General features: G+C 38.7%; 2 protein-coding genes across 2 annotated transcripts in view; both read right to left on the reverse strand.

Annotated features, from left to right (window-relative positions):
• Positions 1-256: 256 nt before the first annotated feature.
• LOC121870920 lies at positions 257-8,754 on the reverse strand. The gene is made up of 4 exons (XM_042372892.1): positions 8,451-8,754; positions 3,912-3,992; positions 3,091-3,217; positions 257-2,492 (listed from the first exon to the last, which is right to left on the reverse strand). Exons 1-4 carry the CDS (start codon positions 8,489-8,491, stop codon positions 1,728-1,730), a joined length of 1,014 nt encoding a protein of 337 aa, XP_042228826.1. The 5' UTR covers positions 8,492-8,754; the 3' UTR covers positions 257-1,727.
• Positions 8,755-12,727: 3,973 nt separating this feature from the next.
• Positions 12,728-15,633, reverse strand: part of LOC121871107 (periodic tryptophan protein 1 homolog) — a 32,806-nt gene continuing 29,900 nt past the window's right edge. The window contains exon 12 of the mRNA XM_042373259.1: positions 12,728-14,017. Coding sequence (XP_042229193.1) covers positions 13,773-14,017 — 245 coding nt within the window. The 3' untranslated portion in view covers positions 12,728-13,772. The remainder of the gene's footprint in view (positions 14,018-15,633) is intronic.

Genomic DNA, 15,633 nt, shown 5'->3' on the forward strand with positions numbered 1-15,633 from the left:
AGTAGCAGCTATCAAACAGGGAGGTACTACCGCCTGGGAAGATATTGGAAGCATAATGTGTTGTCTAATGGTAGACCCTGCTGCCATATGGCATCAAAAAAATTGTGACCAAGTCCCAGGTTGCTGATCTGACTTTCTGCCTCATTTACACACAGTTGCAGGGTCTCAATTGTTTCTCTTATTTTGACAATACAACATACTTTATTTATTTTTATTAATTATATTATTACTATTATTATTATTATATTTTCGCCCCAAGGCTTTGATGTGGGTCATTATATAATGGCCTGAGCCCGAGTGGGCTAATGCCCGTAAAAAAAAAATGTATGTAAGTACCACTGAAATTCTGCAGTAGGAAGATGAAACACATAAACATGAACACTGTATTTCGATGGTAACTTATGTCCCCTTCAGCAGTGAGCCAAATCAATTACAAAGAGAGAGAGAAAGAGAGATGTTTTAAAAGGGCGTCAAGTATCCAGGCGGCTGACCGTGGCGAGTGTCAGGTGTTAAGCTGTCGGGTAAGGTCTTTTAAACAGCCATATATTTACGGGGTCAAGAGGTCGAGGTCATTGGACTAAAATAGAAACGCTACTTGGAAAAATGGCACACTTGTCAAATTACGAGTAAAATAGAAAACAAAAACTTTCCCTACGTTAAAATAGTGAAACAAAACTAAAGATTAATTAAAATTTCAGATGTACATTCACAAATATCACATCGAGTAGTTTCCTCTCTGACAGCGGAAACATTTACCAGCAACAGAACGATACAAACACTCGTCTCTGACACTCCTCACGCATCGGTCAGTACTCCCAGACTAAGTTACGGGATGATTGACGCCGCGTCGGGTGCTACACGCACAAATTCCCCTGACAGGAATTTTATGACAAATTTTTCAGTGGACAAAATCCCACCACCAAAATATTTAGGTGGACATCATCTCTGCCGCTTAAGTTTCTTTTAATTCCACAAATATCCTGACTTGCTAAGCTAGATCGGGTAAGTGAGGTTTTGTCCCACAACGGAGTCAGGTACAACACCTTTATGACCCCTTGTTGTGGGCTGTCAGGTTTGTGTGAGATGGATGGTGGCCGAGCTGAGCAGCGCAGTAAGCCAATGCTATGTCAGTCCGCTGCCTCTTTCGAGAACATTACCGTTTACACATTCCTAAAAAGCGTTCATACAGATATAAGATATATTGAGGAGACGTGCATTTATCTATCTGCCGGTGGGTGAGACAGTCCTCCCTGAGAGAGAGAGAGAGAGAGAGAGAGAGAGAGAGAGAGAGAGAGAGAGAGAGAGAGAGAGAGAGAGAGAGAGAGGTTTGTCAAGACTAACTGCTTTGCCTCATGAATTGAATGTGGCAGGCATAGCGGGTGGAGACGATGCTCAGTGTGAAAAAGAAAAATGATAACGACGATGTTGATGATGACGAAAATGATGCCGATGTCGTTCCTTCCCGTGCATGTGTTAGACCAAAAGAAAATATATTAGACCGATATAATCAAAGGAATGAGTTACAGGCCTTCTTGGACCATTTCTCAATCCATTTATATCAGACAGATGGGTATGCCGTCGCACACACGAGAACTATTTAATCATAGTAATCATGCTCAGTGAGCTGTAGAGTGCGACAAATATATTTTTTTCCGTTAATACAATCATTCAGCATTTTATCATCAGTCTTTCTTATATCGACTTCCATGTATTTGTAGTTCATGACATTAACCTTGGAACCAAGAGATGATACTATCCCACGCCTCCTCCAGAGGTCGCCACACTGACGATGTAGAGGGAGATCTCGGGTGACCCTCCTTCCTAGACTTATGAGAATGTGGAGGCAGGACTCGACCAAGACAACATGTGACCTCTTCTGGTCCCCTACACTCTAAACTGGTCCTGATCTTGACTTGAGGAAGATCAGAGAAGAAGGACCAGGAGAGGGTGCAGTCTTCCCGAGTCGTGCAGGAACAAGCCATCATCTTGGACCTTCTTGGAAAGTCTGCCTCACGTTTGAACGCATCGCTTGGCAGAGTTTCCGTTTGTTGCTTAAACTCATTATTGTTGTTGTAGATTTTCGTCTGCTGGCCAACGTCTGGGAAGGCAGTTGCTGGCGTTTCTGAAGGATCTTCATCTAAATCTGTACCTTGAGAGTGTCGCGACGGGAAAAAGGGAGCCATTCTTTCTCTGCTTTGTACTTCAGATGCTCTTGAGGCTCTGAACTGGAAGACTGGAGTGTCTAGAGCAGACGGTCGCAAGCCTGACTTGTCACTGCGGATTTGCTGACTTGTTGCCGTTGGGATAGTGGAGGAGTTCTTGGCATATGGCTTATGCTCTCCCAAGACGCTCGTCAAATAGTGGCTGACACTGTTGATGTCTGCCAGACGCTCGCCCAGGGGGCTTGTAAACTCATTCCTGAAGGTGCTGGACATGTCGAGTAGAGTCATTCGCCGGCAGCAGTACCGCATCAACAGTGGACATGGAAACCCCTGCCAGGATACAGAAAGATAACTTTGTTAAAATAATTATTTTAAAATGTACTCCCTCAGCTCAAGTTCTCACAATATGTTAATACTGTACGTTAATGAAAGTAGAGACCTTCATCAACCTTCTGCCCGACATTCCTAACACCACCACATTTTTCTTTGTCTATACTCCCGTAGCTATTGGTTTAATTCTCTCTCCAGCCTCCAAAGTAGCCATATTGTAGCCATAACTTTTTTTCTTGGCTTATTTTCAACTCTCAAGGCTCTTCTCTTCCATACCTGAAACACTTCACTTCCTCTAGTGTATCTCCACTCAAGTTAACACTTATTTATTTTCCCTATCCACTTGTTTTCATCTTAAAATTTTTTCACACACACACACACTACAGCAGCTCCGTGACTTACAGGGCTCCTCCGGGTGTTGCCCCCTGTTAGGAGTAATGACGCAGCACCTGAATATACCTAATTACATCTTCACCTCTCACTTTCTCATCCTACCTCCTCTTCCTCTCACCCACTACTTTATCTACTAATCATTTCACTATTCCCATCCCTTTATTAAATATTTTTTCTTCTCATTCATCTCTCTCTCTCTCCTTACCCTGGCCTTGATGACGGATTGGAGTGAGATCTCGAGAGAACAAGACTTGTAGAAAAGGAGACATGCGCAGGAGTCTTCATCCAACACACTGAACACTCCCACGATCTTGGAGAACGGGTAGGAGGCGCTGCAGGAGGAATCAGGTGTTAGGTAGAGTAGTGATGATGGTGGTGGTGATGGCTGTCAGAGTGATCATAATGAAGATAATGAGGAGTAGGAGGGTGATAGTGATGATGATAGCAATGAGAAACATATTTATACTGAGGTTGTGTCGTTGTGAACATAATGATAACCACACATGAATGACAAAGACAAAATCAAATAAAGTTGCTACCATCACGATTTTGGAACGTTGTCGTTGATTTAGGTTAGTTTAGTTAAGGGTAAGTTAGGGACAGGGCAGATTAACCATTTTCAATACTAATACTTGGGTATACAAGGAGGCAGTAGGGTTGGCACTGCATACTGCATCTGCACTAAAACTTGGTATTTATTTACAGCAAGATCGACTGAGGAGTTGGGGTGCTTCGGTCGTGAACCAACATCCTTATGACAGAAAGCGAGTTGCTCTTCACTCGGAGAAATATATAGTGAAAATAATTGTCTCCATTGTCTTCACCACACTTGTTGGTATTTTAAGTGATTGTGTATTGTCTTGTGTCTTCCGCCTTGTAATATACAGTCCACTTATTTTTGTCGTATTTGCAATAACAATTGTTTACTATTATTATTATCATCATCGTTATTATTGTCACTACTATAGGAAATGTTTTTTTTTTATTTGAACATGAACTGTAGACGAATAGTGTTGGAGGACTTACACGGAGGCGTAGTGCTGGGCGAGTGTTTGGGTCCTGTGACCTGGCGCACCCACTGGTTCACACGTCGACCATGACAACACCCTGCAATAGTAAATACTGAGGCAACGTCCTGGAGATGACTGGAACGGAGAGAACAAGAACCCGCCTGGTGTGCATGATCTCTGAGAAAATTAACTTTCAGAAAGCTAATTTAAGAATAGATTACCATTACAAGTAGAGATGTTGTCACAGTGCAGGGCATGGATAAAGGTAGAGATGCTTGTGGCAATATAGTGATACCTAAAATTATTGTACTTATAAAAAAATTCAAATTTAGCATTAAAATAAATTATATAAAGAAGTATAGATAATATAAAACATAAAGATGGATAACAGGAAACAAGGAGGCAACATGAAAAAAGGTTCCGCTGTGGGTCTTTTAAATAAGGGCGACGAGGTATGTGAAGAATTAATTCCGGGTAACTATGTTGCTAGAATCAACATGATTACTCAACCACCACCAGCGCAAATTTGTGAAAACGTGCTAAAAAAATCTATCAACATTATTATACAAGTTTTCATGATACGTTTCCTTCAAAGATCCATTCTCAGTCCTGTAGTGTTCTTGTACATAAACGATATAGTCCACTCCAGCACACTCGTCAAAGACAACTTATTTGCAGACGATAGTAATCTCTATGCCAGCAACTCAGATCTGCATTCTTTGATGAGAACCATGAACACTGAGTTGACTAAAGTCAGGACCTGGGTGACACGTAATAAACCGACCTTAAACCTCGAAAACATCACTACACAATCTTTACCACAGAGGGAAAACCCCTACACCCAGATTTGGACCCCTTGTACCTTGGTAATACAGCACAGTCTTCAAACGTGAACAAAATACTAAATTCCTTGGAGTTACTGTTGACGAGAAACTTAGCTGGAGAAACCACATACATGCCATTCACAGTAAAGTCAATAATAAACAGTGCAGTATCCTGTATCAAACTCGTCAGTCAGTCACCCTTGCAGCAATGAAAGAAATCTATTATGATCTTGTTTACCAACACTTGATACACTGTCACACACTATGAGGGGCCGCTGGTTCTACAAAAACACAACCCCTGATCACTGCACAGAAGAGAGTTGTGCGGACAATGACCTATTTGAAAAAAAAATTATCACACTAACGAACAATTTGCTAAATTGGAAATATTAAAATTCGAGGATATTAACATATACTGATGTGATTTGTTTACAAATCTGTCAATCACTTGATTGACAATAATTATTTCCAGTTCATGAATAATCAGAGATAAAACTTAAGACACCCAGAGCTATAAAGACCATCCCCAGACCTCCATAAAATATCATAGTGTAAAGGTGTGAAATAACTTACCCCCCCCCCCCAATACGAGCAAAGACTACGCTACCTTCCTTTAAATCCTCTCTAAAACAATATTTATTGTCTAATTATTAATATTTTTGTAATGTCTACTTTATATTCCTTTTATTGTACCACCAAAACCATTATACCAGAAATTATCATGTAGATAGATAGAAATTACCATGATTGTCATATTTGCCGACAGGACTTACAGCTCTCGTCCTCTTGTTCCACCTTAATACAACTCAGATTGTATTGCTTCCCTCCATTATCATAATATTGTATATCAACCCCACTGTAAAATATGTATAAACTTATAAATGTAAAAAAAAATATAAAGTAAATAAAATATATAAATAACGGTGATAACCGTGTTCTTATTACCACCATGTTACGTGTGCTATTCCAGATGATGCTAAATGTTACATAATACTTCCTTGAGATAAAGGTACAGTATATATCAGGTGCCTTCAAGAGAGCTCAGATTCTTAACTGGATCAGCCATGTCAATATTGTTATTATTATCGACTCTGCGGTATTATTCTGGCCAAATAAACTGTTTCATTGTCAATATGAATAGGTATATCAATACTTGTGTAGGCAATTAGAAGTTTCATATCAAAGTTCTAACTTCTCGATGTAGAAATATTAAGATAAAAACGATATCCAGCTCATATATATGTTAATATTTATTCAACTTTGTATTTGCACAATGAAATCTTTAATAGAGAACATCATTTGTGACTAAACTTGATATAATATCTCACACAACACTAACAACTATTAATGTTGACAAGAGTGTGTTACCACTTATAGACCTTCACAGTACATGAAATTAATGGCAATACTCGGCGCGTTATTAGATTCGCTACGTTGTAAGAAGTCTTTACAAATTAAAAATGAAACCCTGAGCCCCAGATGCCGGAATGAGAGCGCAGAGTTATTGTCTTATAATTATACCAGACTGCTAATATGTTCCTTAGTGAGAGATAATTATCTTAATTGAAAGAATATATTTTAGTCATACCTTATATATGTGTCATGTCTGTAGCTGTGATTTACTTTCTATATTTATATGACTTGAAACTAGTGATAAACGTCTATAAAAAAAATGAAAATTATTTTTTTACTAAATATGTCGATGTCGAAATATAGAGGATTATAACGCATTCACTTGAAAGACGTTACCGTGAATGCCAACTTTGGGATCAAATGGTATCCACATTAAAACGGTAAATCTTCGTGTACTGTACAGTGGATTAATACTGAAATTAGAATCCAGTCCAGTCGGACACCAAATTAGCTCATGGTCCAGTGTTCTGAAAACAATATTTAAACTGTTACAACGATGCGGCCCGAGCAGTGGTCTGTGTGTGCCCGAAATACAGTCAAGTGACTGTAACTGAGATACACCATCGTTGGTGACCGTTACAGTACTCACTTTTACACTAGTATCAGTGCTTAACACATACTGTAAGTATGTGTGTGTTAAACAGAGACATACCATATAGGTATGTCTGTCTGTGTAATATGTTTATGTAAAACAGACACTTATTAAACACATTAGTGACCTTCATTTATAAGAGATCTAAAACATACCGTGATATTATTATACGTACTTTTATACATTCACTACATTCTGGGTTCGGTCGTTCACCTGGCCAGGGTTTACCTGTTGACTGCCGCCCAGCAAATAGTGAAGCATCATATCCCTGCACCAGCACTCTGTCGTCGCTTCATGTAAATCATAGTACGGTAGTACAGTACTTTACTACCATCTCTGTCTACAGTGTTTCAGTGCTATAATATTGTTATTTAAATGATTACTTTCATACACTGACTACCGAAACAACCACAAACTCTAACATGAATGAATGACGGTAAGTCCATATATTGATGTGTTCCGTTAAGAGACTACAACATTTGTATATACGATGTCACGAGCAGTTCGTTCAGGAGCCCAGTTTGTCTTGTGCACAAAGGTGTTATAATGTTAGAAAATAATGGACAAAGATCATATATAGAAAAAACACTTCTTTGGCAAGTTACTCATCCACATTTACGTGAGAAAATACAATAGGTATACAAAACATTTATTCGATTTTAGACAAGTTCTTTAATACTTGAATATTTAACTCATATTGGAATTGAATATTTACAATTGATTTTGCTGCTGATTGATCAAATACCTTTGTGTTATTCAGATATTTTTCCTAGTTGAATTCATCAGAAATATTTATATTCTGTTTACGAGGTTGAGAGATAACGGTGCCCAGAGATCCGCGTCCCGACTACTATGTTAGGGGCTGTCAGCCACGCTCTCCCCACCCTTCGTTCTGAGCAAACTAGCCAGCTGACGGTATTATTTTAGGTTATTAAGACATAACGGCTTGTTTATAGCCTTTATATGTCGTTGTGTGTTAGACATATTGTATTATGTTTGTACCTCAGGTTTATTACGGTTCGTAGAAACAACAAAGCAATCGCCTCCGTCTATTTGTTTGTTTGTGTTCTCCAAGAGGATCTGAAGAGCAAGGCCATTCTAATATTGTATGAATATCACCCTTCTGGTGCTAATTTTGTTTGTCTGTCACCCCCCTCCCAAGGTCGATAGGGGGTGGCAGTAAGATTTCCCCCTCCAAAAAGAACTAGGGTGAATTGCAGGCAGCGTGTCGTCGACTCAACTGATCACGCCAGAAATAGTGACCAAAAGTAACAGGTCATAACTGTGCCGGGGAGTGACCTCATAATAGTAGTCAGACCAGTACTTTACTTGGTAAACACACTTACTGTAAATCTCCCCGGCAATCAATGGGACAATAAAGTTCACTCCAACAGTCACTGAGTTCAACTTTGTTTAAATAAGAAACAATAAGCTGAGATATTAAACACTACGACACCACATACAATCACCGTGACATCACATATCACTGGGACACTACATAGTGTACCATCACTGAACCACCACATGCCACCATTGAACCATCACAGGCAACACATTATATTCACATACCATCACTGAGCCACCAGCTTACGTGCAAGAATCGAAAAGTTGTTATTAAAACGTTTTAACCATAAGTGAAAGAAGAGAAAGGAGTTTGCTTCTCCGGATAACGGCATATCAATCAATAAGTTATAAATCATCTGAAAAAAACTACTAGTAGCCTCACCCGAGCAGGAGCCAAAAGGTCGCCACTCCACTGTACATCATGTTACGATACTGGCGTGAACAAGTTGTCTGACTAGACCCGTGCCATTCGCTGTCTCCACGCAACGGTGATGACGAGAATCAAAATGCTTAAGTAAATCTCATAAAAAAAAAGTCAGCACTTAAAGAGAAAGAAATGATAACGAAGACAACAGGTCCAGCCGTCCAGTATAGAAGGAATACGGAACAGTAGTAGGCTACATGTGCTTAGAGACGAGGGATCAGGAGCAACAGCCAGGGAGACGAGACTCCTCGCTTCACGTGGGTCAAGGCTAAACTGCTGCCTACGGGTTCAGCTCCTCCCCCTCCCCCACAATACCGCCCCGCCCACACAGCCGATCTTTCCAGCTTACTGCAGGGGCGGATCCAGGGGGCTGGACTCCCCCTTTTCATCAGAAAATAACAAAACTTTTTCTTTAAGGCAGTATTGTACTTAGGCATTTTTTTATATTAAAAAGTAATTACTATTGGCCTCGGAGTATCTCCTTATATCAAGTGCACATGCTTCAAAATGCCATGATATTGGTCAGATTAAAAAAGAAAATGGGGGCTTACATGTTCCCCACCCAAAATTTCTTGGACCACACCTTTTGACATTCCTGGATTCGCCCCTGTACTGTGAATACTTCTCGAGAGACCTCGGGTATTATAATTGCGTTATTTGCTGTGGCGATATTGTTGGGTTAATAAAAGTGAATTTCCATATTTTTATCTCGTATTTACCTTAATTACCTAATGGCCACCCACTAGAGGTGGCCATGCCGAGGGAAGGAGGCCAGTGGCCTGTATAGACTCCCTCCATTGTTCTTGATAATTTTGTCAAAGGATATTTTGAAACCCAGAATCGTCATAATTATAGTTCAAAACCACACGTGGAACATAAACATTACATAACATCTTGTGAAGGCAGGGTACCCCGGCTAAGCAAGCTTTTCCTTATGTATACACAGGTAATGTATGTGTTTGTGCAATGTTCTCGGTAGTGTAAACAGCTCATTTATTGTCACCTTCACTTGGTGTGAATGTAGCACCTGAGAGGGCAGGTGTTTGACTACTCAGGTCAAGCCAGGTAATCTTATAGGCGAGGTCAACTTAAGTTCATTAGTCACTCCCTCAGGTTGGCATAATTTACCTCTGACTATGTTTTCTGGGAGCTTCCTTTACCTGAACATACCTAGGAGGGTTTGCTTTGTCGGCAGGACAGAGTTACTTAGTGTAGCCGCTCACAGCCAGACTGGGGTGGGAGCGTGGGGTAATGAGATCCGTCCAGTAGTACACGATAATGTTTATTCGGTCATACCTGGAAATACATGTCCCTCAGTTGCTAGTACCAAACACAAACCGTACCCTTCATATTTAACTCGCATCCAGCAACAATAACAATCATGTGATTAACCTTCCAAATTAGCTTAATTCTGAATACAGCCCGTACAATAATTCAACACTCACTTGTGACGGGCCTGTTGGCATAACATGCGTAAGTACAATGGCAGACTATCACAGTATATTGAGTTAGGTCACCGATGCACAGTTACTTGATAATAGTTAGAAGTCGTCTCCGGTCAAAGTAACAACCACGTCTGCTCACTGCACTACACACACTGATCCTCGTATGTTTACTACATAACTGGCCACTAGTTCTTATCCGAGTGCGAATGGATGTGGCGCTGACAAAGCCACCTACTTTAATAACACTCCCTTGCTTCTCTCTCTCCCCTTCATTACCACATCGCATGTCCCATGAGATGTGATAAGACTTAGTAAAACCTCATCATTTTGTCAATTATCTTGTCACACGTATATATGAGTCAGACAACTGGCCTAGATCAACCCCTGCCTCACTCTACACTATACTGTACTCACCAGCAGATGCTGTCATCTTGGGATTGTGATGGAGGCAGGCCAAACGGTGATATGATACAGGATGGCCTGCCTTTATCCTGTTGCAGGTGTTTGTCACTCTCCTCTCCTCCATTCATGGATGGATTATACATGCACTGTATACCATACATATACCTCTACACACTAGCCTACAGTAGGTATACACTGTCCACTCTACTATGTACAGCACAGTACTGAATTGTACAGTACATATGATACTTTCACTTAATGAAATACTTGTACAGTATACATACCTGAAATATCTTTTTATGTCTTAACACTGCTTGTGTTCTGATACAATATTGTACGGTTCTGCACAACACAAATTGTATGCAAAAACCACAGCAAATGAGAGAACAATCCTGTACAATGACAGCAGAATATGAACTAAACCCGAGCTACCCAAGTGACTAAACTAACCATGCGCTCGGCACATGGGGTAACATGGGGATGCATTGGAGCATGATGCAATCTCTCGGAATTCCTGGAAAAAATTTTCTCTTGCCCAGAATGGAGAGATTTTCTTTATATTTTTCTGAAAAATGCACATGATTTTATCCTCGGAAACTCGTTCACATGCCCAGAATGGAGAGAGTTTTCCCAGGTTAAAAAATTCATTGCAGCTATTGGAGATTTCTGAGGACCGGAGATTCCGGTAAATGGGAAAATTACTGAAACAAAGTGCAGGTAATTTAATTCATAAAATCTGTATTACAATCTCCATATTTAACAAAACCATTAACACTTCTGTGTATTAGACAGAATTATATATAACACAGCTATGTTTGTAATATTATTTCCAAAAAATTATTTTACATAGCTTTGAAATTTTGGTTTAAGCAGGTGAATAATGATGTCTTGAAAATTATGTACAGTACAATATTTTATTTCCATCTGTACTTGTATAGTACTAATGAGTTATTCCTTTAAAAAATAAAACAATTCTACCAGAATATAATTGATGTTACACCTTTATCTACTGTAATTTTCTACCACTGCATAATCAACAACCACTTCCATCAGCAGCCAGCCACACCAGTACAGTGGTCCCTCGGTTAACGAACGCCTCGGTTAACGAAATTTCGGTTAACGAACTGCCTCCCATAAGATTCTTAAATTTGGTTAACGAATTTCTTACGAGACAGACCTCAACATGTTTTCGCTTGCACTGGCCGGTCAACCAGCTTTAGTATTAGTCCGCCAATACATTAATCGGTTCTAGGGCTTAAATTCCTAACTATTTTAGTAAATATCAAGAAGTTTATACTATTCAATAATTTTAACAGTTTAATATTAAATTTTTTAGTCATTTTAACAATTATTGAACATAATTGAAGGTAAAGTGACTAGTTTAATGCGCGGCATCCAGCCTCTTAACACAGCAAACAGGCGTTAGTCTCTCTCTATTTTCACTGGAGGTAACATCCTGCTTGAGACTCTCTTCAACTAAACACTTTTTTTCTGTGTTTCCAAGCAAATTATTGGTCATTTTGAAATATATTTTACATATTGACAATATATAATGCAGTGCAGTGTTGATTTAAAGAAAATAATCTTGAAATACACCAAGAGAACTAAAATTGTATGGGTGAAATGGTGCCATGGGGTGACTTCTCATCCACCCCAATGCCTTCTCTTCTTCCTTCTCCTCCACCCCCATTCTAATTCCCATCATCATCATCATCCAGGAGCCTTCTACATACACACCTCAAAGTAAGTGAACTTTTCTACCATTTTTGTTGAATTTAGGAAATTTTCGGTGAGCTGGAACTAATTACCCAAAAACCCATTGAAACAATGGTTTCGGTTAACGAACAACCTGCTGGAACGGATTGTGTTCGTTAACCGAGGGACCACTGTACAGTACACTACACTAACACAAGCAGCCTTATTCTCCCTTACTGGTTCTTGGCAGAGAACATTGTTTGTATATATTTTATACTGTACAGTAGATCCATAAAGTGAATGAGGACCAAATTAAGATCATTGTCAACACCCTCAAAATTGGTCATACACCTAACAAGCATGACATAAGATGTGTGGTTCTTCTTACTGTATAACAGAGTATGTGTTTCATCTTTGTGGCTTGGACAATTCCCTGCATTAAAATTTTCAACAAAATCCCCTAAATAACACTAAGCAAGCAGTGTTTCTACATCTAACCAAACCAAAGGCAAGCCAATAAATTTAAGATTAATTGTTGACAACACTGGTACAAATTCATAAATTTTACCAAGCTACCATTATATGCACAGAAGTCTTTATTTCTCCAAGGATTTCCTAACTCATATATGCACTCAATAACTTCACTTAATTTTGCATCTGAAGTAGTGATTTTTTTTTTTTTTTAATTTGGGGTTTCATATATGTATGTTTTAAGAATAATTCATGAAAGCCCACTGAATTACTCCAGAATAGTCACAATGTTCGTAATTGGCAAACCTCTTCATTACACTGATGCATTAGTCTGCTATGTTTTTAAAGACAAATGGTTTAAATTTATCAAGTATGAATGTATAAATGTCCAAGAACAACTTAGAACAGTAACGGAGAAAGCAACAGTATTCATGTTTGGTATACTGTATACTGTACGTTAATGTTTACTGCACTTACTATGAAAACTCTTAGGGCTTCCAGGTGTTATGTCAAAAAGCCAAAGTCACCACCTGGCATGTTAGTGTAATGGATGTACAATATGTCTGCATCATAACTTAGGAAAGGTAAGAGCTATAATATTCACACTTGATAAATGTATTCCCGGGTCCTAGGTAAAAAGGTCAAGGTCACAGATTTTTCTAACAGGTGAAGTGTACCTTTTTTCTTTTTTATTTACATGTAAGACAAATGGCACATTGTTGTCTCAATTTACAGTACAGTACTGTATTTCATTCCAGTTTGTCGCTTCCAAAGATGTCTAAAACCAGAACACACTGCGAGCTTTGGTCTACATTCAATAATAAATAACAACAAAGGGTGTATCACCAATCACTACACAAAAAAATATAGTCAAACCTCAGTGACACATGCCAATAATGTATAGCATTGTACAGTAGTACTGTATATGTTTAACAGTACATGTACTGATTACTTTTATGGTCTCTACTTTATCCTTATGGTAAAGCAGCATTATTTAGATGGCAAATGCAGGTTTTCAATAATATGAAAGATGCTGTAAACATGTTTCACTCATTACACATCCATTAAAATGTTTATCAGCAAATGAAGATGTTATCGGTAGGTTGACAACCCCTTAACCGAAATCCATGGGGCCAGTTGTGTTTCGGATTTTGGAATTTTTTGGATTTCAGAATTTTTTTTTTTTTTTTTTTACAGGGCCAAGATATCATTTTTGAAAAAACAAAACAAAACATTAAATATACATGTATATATTTAGCAATACAGCCTACCATTTCTTCTTCCTTTTTTCTAAATGTCCACCTTTCTTCTTTCCAAATTTAAGTTTTGAATTTGTTTTTGTGTGTTGACAGGCAGCTACGACTGGAGAAGATGCACTGGCTGCTGGTAAAGCTTGATTAATTACTTGTATTTTACTAGAGTCTTCTACTGATTCTTCAGCTTCCATTTTAACATCATCATCATCATCATCATCCACTGGCAATCCCACACGCGGGCAGAATCTTGAACGTGCTGTAGGGGAATAAAATACAAAAAACTGTAAATATCCCTATGTACTGTACTGTACAGTGGTCCCTCGGTTAACGAACGGTTCGATTAACGAAATTTCGGTTAACGAATTACCTCCAATAAGGATCTTCTACTCGGTTACTGAACAAAACTTTGATTAACTAAATCCTTACGAACATCGCGTTTTGTTGTGAGCATCAGCTGACGGGCTAGTCTGCCAATTCAGTAATCTGTTCTATGTTTACATTCGCTTCCAGTGGAGTAAATATCAAGAAAGTTGTGCTCTTTAATATTTTTGCATTTTATATATTAAAATTATTAGTCATTTTAACATTTATTTAACATATTGATAATATATGCAGTACAGGGAACTATTTTTTTGTGCGCCCATCAGACGCTTGACTCAGCCACCAGGCGTCAGTTGGGCTTTGTTGACAGTGGAGTGAACATCTATTTTGTTGGTCTCTTGAATATTTTTGCATTTTTCATTGAAATTATTGGTCATTCTGAAATTTAGTTAACATATTGATAATATATAGCACAGTGCAGTGTTGATTTAAATAAAATAATCTTGAATTACACCTAGTGAACTTAAAATTTTATTGGTGAAATGACAGTATCAAGCATGGGTCCCTTGAAAGGTGATTTCTCCTCCATCCCCACTTTCTTCTCTTCTCCCTTCTCCTCCACCCCCACTTCTAATTCCCATCATCATCATCAACCAGGAACCTTCTACATACACACCTCTAAGTAAGTGTACTTTACTGCATTTTTTTAAATTTTGAAAAGCGATTACGGTAACATCTTTTGAACAACAAAAGAAAGCAAAAGTCGATTGTTTTCGTCATGGTTTTATCCCACTTTCCACTGTAATATATACATCATTTCAGCAAAATGCTACATTTCCATGAATGGTTTTCACTTAAAAAAGTGTTGCATCACAAGTGAATTAGGATAGAATATTATTGTAATACAACAGTTTTTTAACTGAAAACGATTCGAAAAGCGATTACGGTAACATCTTTTGAACGAAAGAAAGCGAGTCATTGCTTTCGTCACTTTCCACTGTAATACGTACGTCATTTCAGCAAAATATTACATTTCCATATTCTCAGAAATAAATAGTAGTTTTGCTGAAATGTAATGCATTTCAATGTAAATTAGGATAAACTACATGAAAACAAAAGACTTTACCTAGCCTTCCTATGTTCAAGATGTTACTCGTTTTTTTAGTAGTTTTCGGTTAAAATACTCTTATATTATTGATATTCTATTCATACTGTGCTTGATATAATACATTCACGGAAATGTAATATTTTTGCAACTACAATGCTGATGTCGACACAAGCGTGGTTACAGGGAGACTGACTGAGTGAGGGAGAGCTATGCGTGTGTGTGTGAGGTTGCGGGAGCGGGTGGTGTTCGGTGCCGCGCGCGGGTTGAATGGTGCGCGATTTGAATGTACTTCAATTACTTCAATGTACAGAATATTCCTCCGGCGGGGCAATCCGCGTATTTGCAAATCCGTGTATTATAAACCCGCGTATGTTAAGGGCCGACTGTATATCCTGGGTCCTTTAAACACAAAAGGGAGACTGGTGTGATGATCTTGGAGTGCA

This window comes from Homarus americanus, unplaced genomic scaffold, assembly GCF_018991925.1.
Source record: "Homarus americanus isolate GMGI-L3 unplaced genomic scaffold, GMGI_Hamer_2.0 scaffold52512, whole genome shotgun sequence".
Taxonomy (NCBI): Eukaryota; Metazoa; Arthropoda; class Malacostraca; order Decapoda; family Nephropidae; genus Homarus; species Homarus americanus.

Bases quoted from the DNA above. Each gene is read 5' to 3' on its own strand.
- LOC121870920 (XM_042372892.1), bottom strand. From the start codon at position 8,491: ATGATGTACAGTGGAGTGGCGACCTTTTGGCTCCTGCTCGG. The intron at 3,993-8,450 runs GTGAGGCTACTA...TTACTATTGCAG, and splicing joins ACCTTTTGGCTCCTGCTCGG to GGTGTTGTCATGGTCGACGT. The intron at 2,493-3,090 runs GTAAGGAGAGAG...GTATCCTGGCAG, and splicing joins AATCCGTCATCAAGGCCAGG to GGGTTTCCATGTCCACTGTT.